The sequence below is a fragment of the Protopterus annectens genome, chromosome 15.part0, assembly GCF_019279795.1.
Source record: "Protopterus annectens isolate FY-2018-M chromosome 15.part0, PAN1.0, whole genome shotgun sequence".
Classification (NCBI taxonomy): domain Eukaryota; kingdom Metazoa; phylum Chordata; order Ceratodontiformes; family Protopteridae; genus Protopterus; species Protopterus annectens.
In genome coordinates this window covers 406,749,127-406,763,506 of record NC_056749.1, presented here as the reverse complement: position 1 = coordinate 406,763,506, position 14,380 = coordinate 406,749,127, and the positions used below count along the sequence as shown (strand labels likewise).

At 43.5% G+C, this 14,380-nt stretch overlaps 1 protein-coding gene across 1 annotated transcript in view; it reads right to left on the bottom strand.

The window, feature by feature from the left end:
• Positions 1–14,380, bottom strand: part of BRWD3 (bromodomain and WD repeat domain containing 3) — a 1,896,258-nt gene that overhangs the window by 1,680,828 nt on the left and 201,050 nt on the right. Inside the window, exon 12 of the mRNA XM_044057276.1 lies at positions 4,951–4,991. Within this exon, the coding sequence (XP_043913211.1) occupies positions 4,951–4,991 (41 nt within the window). The remainder of the gene's footprint in view (positions 1–4,950; positions 4,992–14,380) is intronic.

The following is a 14,380-nucleotide window of genomic DNA, read 5'->3' as shown; positions in this document are numbered from 1 at the left end:
TTAAATAAATTTTTAAATTTGAGGAGTAGGATTACCCTGACTAACAGACCCCTTTAACTTGCTTGGGGGGTTTTAAGCAGGCTTTCTAGTATTGGGTTTTCGGGCTTCTTGTAGAATCATAATTGCCTCTTCAGAAAAACTGTCGCTGGTAGGGATTAAAATCCTGTCACCCAAAGTGTCAGGATGAGAGAATTAAGAATGGGGTGAAAGAGTACAACTCCTGAACTTTCCCTTTCATAGGTGAAGCAAGAGAGGAAAACAGTGTTGTCTTGGCCAGGATGATGCCAGAAGTAGAAGTTTTGAGTATTCCTTCTGGACCTTGAGGAGGAGCCTTGGTAGCAGAGATATGCTTAAAGGAACTTCCCCATCCATGTGTAAGAGAAGGCGTATGTCCTCCAAGATGGAGGTGTCTGTGTCCTTGTCCATAACAGGGGTAGTAGGTGGTTTTCATTAGAGGCAGAGAGGTCAAACTGAGGGGTCCCTCATTTGATAGACATGATCTTGAACACAGCTGTGTTCAGTGAATATTCACAGAGATCTTCCAAGTCCCTGCTTAGAGAATCTGCTGGGAGAAAATGCATGTGGCTGGGAGAACCAGATTAATTTGGGAGGCTAGATGCCAAACCTCCAGTGCTAGTCTGCACAGAGGGAAGAATCTTGTTCCTCTCTGTTATGCTGTGTGCCTACCAGAACAAGGCCTGGTTTCCAAAGATGTGGGAAGTTCTGTAGGACTTTAACTGCCCTCATTTCTTTTAAGTTGATGTGTTTTGTTCACTTTATGTGGGATGGCCATTACTCCTGAACTCTATGGTTCCCTGTCCAAACCCCCCACCCCCACACCCTGTCCAAGGCATCTGTAAACACGACTTGGTTATGTGCAGCTGGAATGAATGGAAGACCTGGACTGAGTGTAATCCTGGTTGCTCCAACAAAGGAAATCCTTCTTTACAGATGAAAAAAGAAGAAAGATGGTGCTGCGACCACAATGATTTCTTGTACCACTGTATTTGCCTCATATGTAATCACGTCTATATGTAATCACATCTATATTATAAACCCAAAACCTCTAAACAGTGAGCACATGTACATCGACAAAAAGAGCAATGTATAATAACAGTGAAACACGTATTCAACAAAACTCAAAACACCAAACATGTTTGTTTAACCAGTAGCGCCATGCAGGTATACTGAAACTAACTAAATAAAAGTAAAGTAACACACTCTGCAGGGGGGGGCAAACCCACCCACACCCCCACTACTTAAATATACCAACTCAGAGAATGCACTACAGTGGGGAAAATGATACATTTCCTTATCCCCAGGATCGTGCTGGTGGCTAAACAAATATGTGCGGTGTTTTCACTTTTGCTGAATACGTGTTTCGCTATTATTGTACATCGCTCTTTGTGTGTCAATGTACATGTATTCACTGTTTAGAGCTTTCAGGTTTATAATATAGACCGTGTAATCAAATGAGGGGTAACATAGCGATGGTGGCAGCCATAAGTCCCAAAGTCCTGAGAACTTGTCAAGCTGAGTAGTGTTCCTGTGTGGAAAGAAGAAACTTGCTGGCAAGAGAGAGGTCCTTCTCTTGAGAACTGGAGGCATGCATAGAAGATGTGTCTAGATGGAATCCCAGGAATGTCAGCTGCTGGGAAGAGGTGAGCTGGGATTTTTTGTAGTTGATAGCCCAAGTATGTCAAAGGTTGCATCATGTAATGAAGGGGCTTTAGAAAAATCTCCCTGGATACAGCCTAGAGTAGATGGTCATCCAGGTACGGGGAATATGAATGCCCAGATTACTACAGAAAACCACTACTTGGGCCAGACACCTTGAATGACCTTGGTGCCATACAGAGACCAAAGGGCAAAGCTTAAAACTGGAAAAAACAAACAAAAAAAAAAAAAAAACAGGTAATTTCTGCAAGCAGGACAGAAGGAAACAAATGTAAGCATCTCAAATCTAAGGTTACCACTAAAGCTTGAGGGAGTAGAAAAGGTAGAAATGTTTGTTGCAAGAGCATTTTTGAAGAATGTACTCACAAGAAAGTGCTTAACCTAAGATATCCAAGATAGGTCCCCAATGACCCTCCTTTCGGGAAACCAATAGGAGCCTGGAATGAAACCCCTTTCATGTACAGGATGTGGGAACTGCATCTATGGTTCCTTGAGACAGTATATGGGCTGTATGAGATGCATCTGGTGGGGAGTAGGCAGAAGGATACCCCCTGGAGTTACTGTTCTGTTCTCCCAGGATGTGGTGTAACCCTCCTTGATAATGGTTAGTACCCACCTGTCTGAGATTGTTTTCCAGACAAGAAATGAGACAATCTTTCTGAGACTAGAGTGGCAGAGTGGGGATTGGGGGAAATAGTCAGTACCGTGGTTAACAAGCCTTTCACACTCTGTGAAAGGCTCATCAGTAGAGGCGCTGGAGTATCTGGAGTATTAAACATTTTATGCTTCTGCAGTTGATGTTCTTTGCTTTCTCTGTGGTTTTTTATTTTTTATTTTGTTTAGAAAATAATTGGTGACCTGCTACTAAACTGAGGCCTCCCAGGAGGAGTATCCCTCTGGAGTTTTCTCTGGAATACTCCTCTTGGGAGCTTTCCTTTGTCTAGGAGGGGTTCTAGTTTCTCTCAGCAAAAAAAAAAAAAAAAAAAAAAGAGGTTGATTTAGCTGGATAATTCCTGTGGTACCTGGAAACAGTGGAATCAGGATTTGGTGGCAATCTTTCATAGTTTTGCCTTGGCCCATGCACATCTTTGAGCAGACTAGCAGCTTGGAGAACAATCTTAAAGTGTTCAGGGGTAGGATGATTCATCTTCCACAGCAGCTTCCACTTGGTCAATGAAAAGAAGGTGTACCTTGTTAAGGAACCATCCTATCCCTTAAGAATTAAAATCTAAGATTTAAGACTCTCCTTGGAAAACATATTCCCTTTTCATTCTCCAAGCTGCTAGTCTATTCAAGGCTTTGCACAACAGCTACATTTAATAATGTGCTTAGTTATTTGAGAAGCCTTGGCCACTAAAGACTGCATGAGCTGTTTTAAGTCTGGAGTCTGCAGCTCTGTAATACTCTTGCTTACAGACTGCAATACTGAAAGAAAGAATTTGGTCATTTGAGTTTGATAATTAATAGGCTTAAAGGGTAATGTGGAAAAGTGTAAACTTTCTTGCCCCACCTGTCCATTGCTTAACTGTCATTAGGAAGACCATTAGTGTCAGGCAGCAACTTGGAAGGATTGTCTAAAGCTAGAAAGACTGCAGCTGGATCTGCCACAGGATTTTTGTACAGGTATTCAGGTTCATCCAGAACTTTGCAGAAGCTATCTGGTCTTTTTGGCACAGGAAGCGGAGAATCAGGAGATGAGGAATTATCCTGAAAGGCATCCAAGTAAGCCTCTAACACCAGTGGGAAGGGGGGGACCAGGACTACCCATAACCAATAAAATTGTAATATCTTTTTGCATCTCAGGCACTTATCTAGACTGCCATTCGAAATGTTTCATCGTACTCTGTAAGGTTTCCCCTAAGCAGCCCTCTCCCCGAGAGGGAGTCTGGAGAAAGGAAGTCTCCATCTGAAGAAATCTCTTCGGGAGAATGCAACTGGGATGAGTAGTCTAGAGAGAGGTCTGAATCCCTATACAGTTCCTCAGAGGTGTGGTTTGAGAAGTCACAAGGGAAGGGCATTTCAGGGACAGGACTGCCTTGAAAAGCTATGGACAGAAAATCAAAAAAAACTTTCATTGAATCCAGATGGTGAAGCAGTGCGAGTTTTTGCATTTTCTTTTCTGGGGTGAGATCCATCTGAATTAGCTTAGGATGCTCTGAACTTTGTTGCATTTCTATGCAGGTTCCCAGAATCTCTTCCCTCAGAGGATCTGAGGGATTCCAGGAGATCCCTCCAACAAATGACTGGTAGTTCATTGTAGTGTTCTGTCATCTGAGGAGACTCATGAGTCGTACAAGCCTTCAACAGGGTCATGACAGAGGGCTTGTGAGAAGTCAATAGCCATACCACAGGTTCAACCACCTCAGTGGGTATGTCTGATTCTAAGACAACACCTGAAGAATCCTCTCTCTGTCTCTAAAGTTTCTTCTTTGGTGGGAGCCCTACATCTGGGCCTTTCAACATAGTGGATTGGGTCAAGCACCTGAGACGGAGTGTCTCAAGAAATGTATTAAGAGTGGAAAGCCTAGATCAGAGTTTTTTCAGAATAAAAGACTGGAAGGTGGAACAAGATTTATGGTCATGTTCTGGCCCTCAACAAAGCAGACAATGTGCAAGTGTTTGTACAGAATTGTTCTACCATACTCTCTCACTGACATCTAACAATAATTAACCAAAAACAGACAAGAAAATAGAAAATCCCCAATGGGGCACTATCTGATAAGCAAAGCGAATTTACCTAGCAACCAAACAATTACAGTCTGTCAGGTGCAACAACCTGCATTCGGGTTGATGGTGAGAGTCTGGGGATCTCAGGCACTGGATATAAAATTGGAGACATGTACATGAGATGAGGTCAACACCAATATGTACATCGCAGGAAGGTGAAGCTTTGTTATCTCAGTCAGATATCAGTAAGCAAAACCAATCTGTTAAGAATAATGCAACAGTGCATCAGTCAGGAAATGAGCAGTTCAGTCGCCTGGGGTGAGAAGACTGGAAACAAACAAGGTACCAGGCTAGAAAACAGAAGAAGTGTGTAACTCTTTACAAAATGTCCATCCTCAAGTGCAATGGACAAAGGCAGCTGACTGCATACACAGACCGTCATAACAAGTCTCACAGTTTTAGTACATAAACATTTGACAATTATATTAGTAATCTGCATGATAAAAAAATACATTTCTTCACTAAAATGTAGCAAGAAAAAGGAAAACCCTTCAACTATTTCCTGCTCATGGTGTCTTGTGAATCTTGAAAAAAAGTCCGTCTTACCTGCGACCAGTGTTGCAGAACTGAACAGCTACAACTTTGTCCTGTGGAGAAGAAAACATTTAGTAATCAAACTATTTTCTTTCATAAAACCTGAAACTTAGTAAAAAGGAGATTCCCCCACCCATACCCAAATTAGTTGCAATATACACCTGACCACAAATACTCAGGACATGTAACACGAGTAAAAAAAAAAATTCAATTTACTAAAAAATACAGTTATACCAGAACCTTACAAACAATAGTTACACACTTAACATAACACTGGATCCTCTCACTGTCATCAGTCCAATACGACTTGTGGATCCTCAAGCTAGTAAAATTAGTGCTCCAGCATCGACCAGCTTTACCTTCTTCCTTTCATTAATGTCACTTATTGTGAAGTTTCCTTAAATCAAGTTTGCTGACAAAAGGTGCAGAGAATCCTACCATGCATCTCTAAGGAAAATAAGGCTTCCAGTTCCATTTAGGACTGTATATAAGAAGGGGTGGGGGAGTGAGGTCATATCAGATGGAGTAGGGGGGTGACAGGTTGGCTTAATGGTTAAGGTGTTTAACTTACAGACACAAGGTGCAGGGTTTGATTCTCACTTGGGGTAATTAGCTAGACTTAAAATAGCCCACAAGGGCAGTTAGTCTTGTATGAATCTATGAGTAGTATGAAAGGATCCATCATTCAGTGTACAACTACCATATCCTACTCATCCTGTACATCTGATCAGACTTGCAAGTCAAAATTCCCAAACTACTTGTCTCTCGGGTAGTAGTTTTGTGAGAAGACCTTTGAAAATAGTGCTCTAGAAATTGCGCCCATCTTATGATGCTTAGCAAAGGTGTGCAAGGAAACTCAAGAAACAGCTGCACAAATCTCATCCAGAGTAGAGTTCCTGAAAAAGGAATCCGATATGGACACCAACCTTTGTAGAATGTGCTTTTGGTCTAAGTGGTAAAGGAAGACTGTTGGAAGCACAAAGGTTATGCAACTTGAAATCCATCTAGGCAAAGTAATCCTGGAAACCTCTGAACCCAGTCTACTGGGTAAAGCACACAGACAATTGGGGTCCTTTCCATCTTCATGGAATCAAAGCCATCAGATATGCAATTGTCTGTGCACATCCAAGGTGTGAAGCACTTTGTGGAGTGGTTTGGAAAGAACAAAGGCAGACATATGCACTGGCTTAGGTTAGATTCAGAAGCCAACTAAGGTAGAAAAGAAGTGATGTCTGTGAAAAATGACATAATGAGAAACAGATTACTGTTTGTAACTCAATTTCTCCTGGCTGATATAATGGTCACATGGTAGTAGTAAATGCTTGCTTAAAGGAAGCCATTTCTTAGGCCTCCAACATAAAACTGAGGTACCAAGGAGGGACTGGCTCTTTGAAAAGCCTGAAACTCACAAACTCCAGAAAGTACAGTTGTGTACACTTCCCATAAATGTAGATGTTAGAGTGTATTCCCTGTTGCAGGTCATCACATTTAGGTTATCTGCCTGCAGGTAGCCCTCAGCCAGCCTAAATACCAGTGTCTTTGGATTCATGTGTCGGATGCTGTCTCTTCTTCCATGATGTCAGGTCATCAGGGGTATAAAACATGCAGCTGACACCATTACATCAGTTTTTCTTGCCCCAGATGTCAAATGCCCCCACAATAGGAAGCAATTATATGTTATAGTACACCTCCATCAAAAAGCAAATACACCAGAAAAACTTAAATATACCAAACAAGAAGGAAAGATAGAGCCAAGAGAAGTCAGGGGGCTAGAGGGAGGGTAACCAAAACTGCAACAGTGAATACACTAACATCTACATTTATGGTAAGTGTACACAACTGTACTATGTTCTTCATGTTTCACTGTTGCAGTCATCACATTTGGGTTGATTCCCAAAGCTAAGATAGGGAGGAGGAAGTTAAAGAGCATTACGGCCAGCTATTAAGCCCTGCAAGACTGCAGTGGCAAAACCAGCTCTGGATTTAGAAAAAAAATAGGCATGTGGTAATGCTTGGTGAAAGTATGTGCAGAGCTCCAGGTAGCAGCTTCTAGGATGTCCGTGTTAGGGGACTCCTCTGAGAAAGGTTGCAGAGGTAGATGCAGCCCTGGTGGAATGCGATCTTATCCCCTGTGAGGTAGGTTTTCCATGGTGCTTGTAGCAGAAATGAATGCAAAGGGGTTGCCCATTTGGAAATGGTTTGCTTTGAAATGGCCTGTCCCTGCAGCAGTCAACTAGCAGCTGTTCAGATTTTCTGAGAGGCTTAGTCCTGTCCAAATAAAATCTAAGTGGTCTGTGCACATCCAGACAATGCAGCATTCATACCCCTTCGTTTTGTGGATTAGGGAAAAAAGTAAGCAAATGAATGGAATGATTTAGGGCCACACTAGACACCACACCTTGGGTATAAAGGAAGGATTGGTCCTGAGGGAAACCCTGTCTGCATGGAAGATAATGAAGGGTTCCACTGCCATGAGGGCCTGTAAGTCGGACACACTTCTTGCTGAAGTGATGGCTAGAAGGAAGGCTGTTTTCCAAGAAAGGAATTTCAACTCTGCTGTTGCAGCTGGCTCAAAGGGCGGGAGAGTGAGCTTTTTCCAATACAAAGTTAAGGGCCCAGGCTGGAGTGGGGGCTCTCCTGGGGGAGTCTTAAATTTTTGGCCCCTCTAAGGAATTGTTTTAGCAGGGGGTGAGAGAAAAGGGGTGGCTCAGTATTATAATGTGTTGAAATGGCAGAGGCATGAATTTTAATGGACGAGAAGAAAAGGCCCTTGTGGAGAACTTCTGTTCAGTACTGAAGAATATGAGGTCTGGCTCCAGGAACAGTATCTTTTCCACTTTTTAGCATAGTATTTTCTAGTACTAGGCCTCCTTGCCTACAGAATGACATCTAGCACCTGCTTGCTGAGGGATGCTACTGTGGAGCTCAAGGAATTAGCCAGGCTGCAAGGTTCAGGGTTTGAAACAGAGGGTGCAGAATCTGGCCCGCTGCTGGGACAGCGGGGAAGGGGTCTGAGGCAGGTGCTATGGTTCCAGCAGTGTCATACTGCGCAACAGGGGGTATAAGTGCTGGCATGGCCAGTTTGGTGCAATCAGTATTGTCCTTGGCTTGTCCTGTTTTATCTTTAGCAGAACCTTTTTACCTGGGAAAGGCATAAACCCAGAGGCTTTCCCAGGTAAAGGACAGAGAATCCACTTTCCAAGCCTGACTGTGGGGAGTCCTTGTGCAGAATTTCTCCAATTGGTAGTTCTGAGGGGAGGCAAACAGGTCTACCTCTGGAGTCCCCCATTTGTTTCTTAAGAGGTTGAATATTTTTGGTTCTAGTTTCCGTTCATGTGGGTCCATGAGATTTCTGCTTAAGTCATCTGCCAGTAAATTTAGCTTGCCTGGCAGGAATTGAGCTTGTAGGTACACTTGGTAGAGCAAGGCTGTGTTCCACAGAGCCATGACTAGTCCGACTAGTCTGCAGAGAGGGTACGAGTGGGTTCCCCCCTGCTTGTTTATGTACCACATAACTGTGGCGTTGTCTGTCTTTACCAATAGTTGTCCTGGAAGAATGCGGTCTTTGAAGGCTGTCAGGAAATTCTGTACAGCTAACATTTCTTTTTGATTGATATGCAGGTGCATCTATCTTGGGTTCCATTTGCCCCAAATGCACTGCCCTGCCATGTGAGCCCCCATGCATAGTCTGATGCATCTGTTGTTAGGGTTTGGGCGGCAGGGGGTAGAGTGAAAGGAAGCCCCTTGTGGTAGCAGGTCTCTGCCCACCAAAGGAACTCTGTCTTTATACAAGGAATGATAGAAATCATTGATTCCAGGTCCTGAGAATGTTGACACCATAGGCTTTTTAGATACCATTGTAGTTTCCTCATATGCAGTCTTGCATATGGGATTAGTAGAATGCAAGAGGCCATGAACCCTAGGGCTTGCAGAATTTTCCTTGCAGATAGCTGGTGTTTTGTGGCCAATAGTTTGAAGTAGGTTGTCAAATAAACTTGTTTCTCCAGGGTTAGGAAAGCCATCTGGGAAGTTGTGTTCAAGCTTGCTCCCAGGAATACAATCTGTTGGCAGGGTACTAGCTGAGATTTATTTTCGTTAATGGTGTACCCCAGTGAGGTTAGCAGTTTCTTTACGAATGCCAGATGTTGTAATAGCAAGTCCTGGCTTTCTGCCTGAAATCAGACAATCGTCCAAGTATGGGTATATCTGAATATTTCTCTGCCTGCAAAACGCAATGGCTGGAGCTAGACACTTTGCGAATACCCTGGGCACAGTAGATAAGCCAAAGGGAAGTGCAGAGAACTGATAGTGCATGGAGCCTGCCCTGAAGCGTAGGTATTTCTGGCAAAAGTCCCTTACTGGAATCTGCATGTAAGCTAAGTGTAAGGTTGCCAGCCAAGCATATTTGCCTAGCATAGGACGAAGCTGTTGAAGTGTTAGCATTTTGAATTTTGGAATTACCAGAAAGGTGTTTAGAATAGAGAGGTCCAGGACAGGACACCAGGAGCTGTCTTTTCTGGGTACCAGGAAAAGTCTTGAATAAAAACCTTGCCCCCTTTGTTCTGCTGGGACAGGTTGAATAGCCCTGATACTTAGAGAGAGAACCTGCTTTTTAACCTCTGCCCACTGATTTAGGGGTAGATCTGGCCAACGTTTGGGGTTGGTAGTGTGTGGAAGTGGAATCTGTATTCTTGGGGAAATTATGTTTGAAACCCTTTTTTGTCCTGGGTAATGAGTTCCCAGTTTTTTTGCATGCAGGGCGAGCTTTTCTCCTAAGGGAGCAGGCAGTTGAGCAGGGCTTGGAAGGGTTAAGGTTAACTCATTGTGCCATTTTTCCATATGGGGTGGCTTACTATTCCCTGCTTTGGAAGTGCGAGCCCCCCACTGCTTAGGTCTGTGCACAGCCTGAGACTGTAACCTAGGTGGTCTGCTGTTCCTGGGTTTGGACTGAGAAGGCCTGGAAGAGACTGGAAAGGACCAATTCTGTGAAGGCCAATGCCTAATAAATCTGGGAGGCTGTACTTTAACAGTTTCCATAGATTTAGCTTTTTTCCTCCATCCTTTTGAGGACTTCTGCTTTGTTGCCAAAAAGGCAGTCTTGGTTTAAGGGAGCATCCAGTAATTTAGCTTTAACATGATCTGGCAAGTTTTGCTCCTTAAGCCAAGCATGCCTTGTAAGTACAGACCCAGTGACAGCAGCCCTGCAAGATGCTTCTAAAGCATCAAAACCACATTGCAAAGCATGTTTACCAACTTGTTCTGCAGAACGCATTAAATCCTGTAATTCTTTGTGTTCAGCACAGTCAGGAATCAACATAATTTTCTGTTTAAGCTGATACTTTAACATGTGAAACTGGCAATTTAAAGCCCTAATGGCCAAAGTAGCAGAAGTGTATACTTTCTTACCCCATCTGTCTAAGGCTCTAGTCTAGAATCTCTATTAGAAGGGGTAGGATTTTGGGCAGCAGTAGCCTTAATCATGCCTTTTGGTCCTTGGGAAATGGTCTATGGATCCACAGTGGGATTCTTGAAGAGGAACTTGTGAGTCAGGTACTCGCCTGTCAGGTTTTCTGGGAGCTGTAGGGAAAGTATCTGGGGAAAGGCTAGATTCCAAGAAAGCATCATCTACAATGTCCAGAACTGGAGGGATAGCTAAAGGCCTGTGCTGAGGAATGAGTAAGAATTCCCTAAGTATCTTTTTGGAGTCAGAGTAATCCTGGCTTTCCCAGCAGAAATGCTCCCGAAGAGTGTGCAAGGTTTCACCTAAAGAAAAATCTTCTAGAGGGGAAGGAGAGGGAATGGAATCATCTGCATCAGAATCCTCATAGGTAGATAAGGGCAAATCCTGGTAATCAGAAGAAGAAATATCAGATTCCTGATCAGAAGGAAAATCACTTCTAGGTCTCAGAGGGGGAAGGCTAGCTTACCCTAATTAAGGTAATAAGGTCTTCAGCCATTCTAAGCATTTGTTATTTAGGCATATGGGCCTGAGCCTGTGGTTTGCACGTCGGTTTTCTAAGCGTGGTGCGAGTTTTAGGCCTGGATGAAGATGATGGCGTCGGTTTAAAATGCAAGTCTGTAGGCCTGAATACACCCTCAGAAGTCTGTGCCTGCACAGCAGCTCCAGACCCATCCAAGGTAGAGACATCCGCAGGTTCCATAGTCTAAGAAGCATCTCGCGGCATAATGGACTCCAAATGGGTCTAAGTAGAGGCCTGTGAATCTGAAGTAGCGGGTATCAGGGGCTGCGAAGGCACCTCACTGAGTACCCGCGGACTGGTGACTAGCTTAATGGAAGTGTCGTCAGCAGTTCTGGACCTATGCGGTCTGTCTCTGTCTTTATCCTTATGTTTTTTCAGACGATCGGTAGTCGGATGGCTTAACGAAGCCATTTCAGAGTACTGAGACCAAGTACGAAAGTAATTTGCTGCAAAGATAGCCCGACAATGAATAGTTCGGGAGTTGAACAAGGCACAAAACAGACAGCAAGGGACGTCGTAGTCTGGGCCTAAACAGGGGATGCAGTACGAATGAAAATCTCTATGAGGTATTTGCTTTCCACAGGTAAGACAATTGTTAACTTTTACTGACATCGGTTGGAGCAAGAAAATGGATCCCCAGCGGTGTACTCATCTTTTTTGAAGACTTTGGATCTGAAACTCGAAAATGAAAATTTCAGGAGTCTGCCGACTGGCACTTGTGAACTGCTTCTGCTTCGGGCACTGCACGGCAAGAAAGACTGATGTAATGACATTGGCTACATGTTTTACACCCCTGACGTCATGGAAGAAGAGACAGCATCCGACACCGGAATCCTAAGACTCTGGTATTCAGGCTGGCTGAGGACTACCTGCAGGCAGATAACCCAAATGTGATGACTGCAACAGTGAAACACAAAGAAAATCTTGAGGAAACAGTGGAATGGTGACCACTGGTCAACATTGTATAATAACCCACCAATTTTATTAATTCCAAACAATAAGAGACAGTTGAGCGCTTTCGTTTCTAAAATTATGCAACTTCATCGGAACTAAATGTGTTACAGTCTTCCCAGCATTTCAATATCCACACATACAATAGCGATTAAACTAACTGAACTGCCTAATTAACATTTAAAGCACCCCCTACCATTTAAACTGATATTCTGAATTGTATTATATTGATCAAATACATTAAAAAATAAATATTCAATGATCGGTAGTAATATTTGCAATATTTAAAATCTGTATCTAAACTTAAACCTCCACGTTTTTCAACTTTAAGGAACATGAAATATTTTTACCTGGCCAATTCACATAATTTAATATTAACTGCCATTTCAACTCGCATTTACCTAAAATGCTCATTTACTACAAATCCCCTCTGATCCTTTTTAATCTATTCCATAACATTAATTTAAAAAAGTGTGGTCACCGTTCCACTATTTCCTCAAGTTCTGGAGTTTGAGAGTTTTTGGTCTTCTTGAGTTTCCAAGTTCGTTTTTAGTGTCCTTGAAAGGCCTGTCACGACCAATGAGAGGCTAATGAATGGGAATCAAAGTATTGGTGAAAATTAGAGATTATAGCTAGTTAAGTCTGCTTAGGTTCAACATGGGCCAGAGGTCTATTAAGAACCAAAAGAAACCTGGAAAAATAACGTGACCCTGTCAGGTCTGGCAGGACCTCTTCCATTGCTCTTTTCTGAAGAGAGACTGCTCTTCTAGCCACTTTGCGCTGGTGGGACTAGTACATCTGAGAGAGTACTTTTCCTTGGGGGGAATGGGAGAAGAGTATTTAGCATCTATTTACTATCTCTCTGACATAGGAAGCCTGTGCGATGGCCATCCACATGGGTAGCTAGAGAGATAAGTGGCCCCCGACTGTCTCCAGAGGAAAGCAGTTGGACCATCCTTCAGGGACTGTCAAGCTGCCCATCAGAGAAGGCCCATCCCAGACGTCCTTGGTTGTGTGACCTCCATGACCTCTTGATCTGCATCTATTAACAGGTTTGCCTCTGCTACAACTGCCCCCGTCAGGGGTGGACTCAAAACATTGTTGCCGAAATCTTTTAAATCATATGGACCGGGACCCCTTTTAGTTCCTGCTATAAGACTGTAGGAGGATCTCAAACTTAACATCTATGGAAGACTATCTTCCCATCTCATTTACACTTCTGCGCACTCCTTCTTGACAGATGAGCCAAACAAAGATCATTCATCATAAGGGGAGTTGGAAAAAGCATGATCTGAAACGGTCTGCAAAATCAGAAACTAAGTCAAGCCTGTTGCCTCATGGTGACTCCAGTGCCCAGCACTCTCACTGCTTCATCAGCTGCCATTAAGAGCCACATGAGGAGACTGGTACTATTAAACAGCACCCAGGGTAACCTCTAGGTGTTTTCCAGAGTCATCAGTGGGTGGCCTTTTCAGATCATGTGCTGCCAAAACTTTCTGAAATCAGATCAAAAAAGCAAAAGGGGCTGAAGCACATGCCTGCTTCCCCATTCTGTCCATTGCTCTTGACTCCTGGTTAGGCAGACTGACAAGTTGCTGTACATTCAGTCAGCTCTTTCTTGTTGGCCATAGACAATGATGGAATTCACAGGATTCCATAACCAAAAGGGCCTACCTTTTGGTCAGAGCCAAAAAATTTTGTCCTGCTTCCTCAAGTATGCTTTCAGATGCATTTGCTCCTGGCAGCCATGTCAATGAGGTGGTCTGTCAGATGGACCACCCAAGTGGTAGAGAGGGTGGAACTGTACAACTTAATAAGGACCTGCTCTTCCTTAGAGGCTGGATCTGTGGGTCAGTTCCCTATCTGCCATACAAGGTACAAGACATCATTGAAGTTAGGGTTCTCCAAAGATCCTCCTCAATCTTCCAAGTTAGTGTCCAATGTAACTAACTCATATTGAGAGTCAATGCATCTTCTCATACATGTCCTTTTCCTCAGAACCTCAGAGGACTCTTCCTGCATCTGGACAGCTCTTTTGAGGATATTGGCTTGACTCTGACCCTGGGATGTATAAAAGGGTCAAGATACAGAGCGCAATGTGTCCGGGAGGCTATGATACTTCCCATAACCTCAAATGCCAAACCCATGTCCACGTAATCTCAGAATCTGCCAGAGTTTCACAGCTGCCCCCCTCCATAAAAGAGACAGGCTGCCACAGTGAGGTGAACTCATAACCAGGCACAGTAGATTGAGCCAAAGAGGGATTGGTACCATCATTTTAAAAGATGACTCGGACACTGAAAGCAGAACCATAAAGATGGTACTAAAGCACAGGCATTGTCGTGTCAGTCCCAAGAAACACACTAATACGAAGGCCTCGGAGCCGAGTGGATTGGAAGAATTCAGAGGTAAAGCCAAAAGTAGGAATGGCACTCCAAAGATACAGCTCCAAATGGGACATCATTCCAGATCTCACCAGGACCAAAGGTCAGATGGGAAGGGAACAAGCA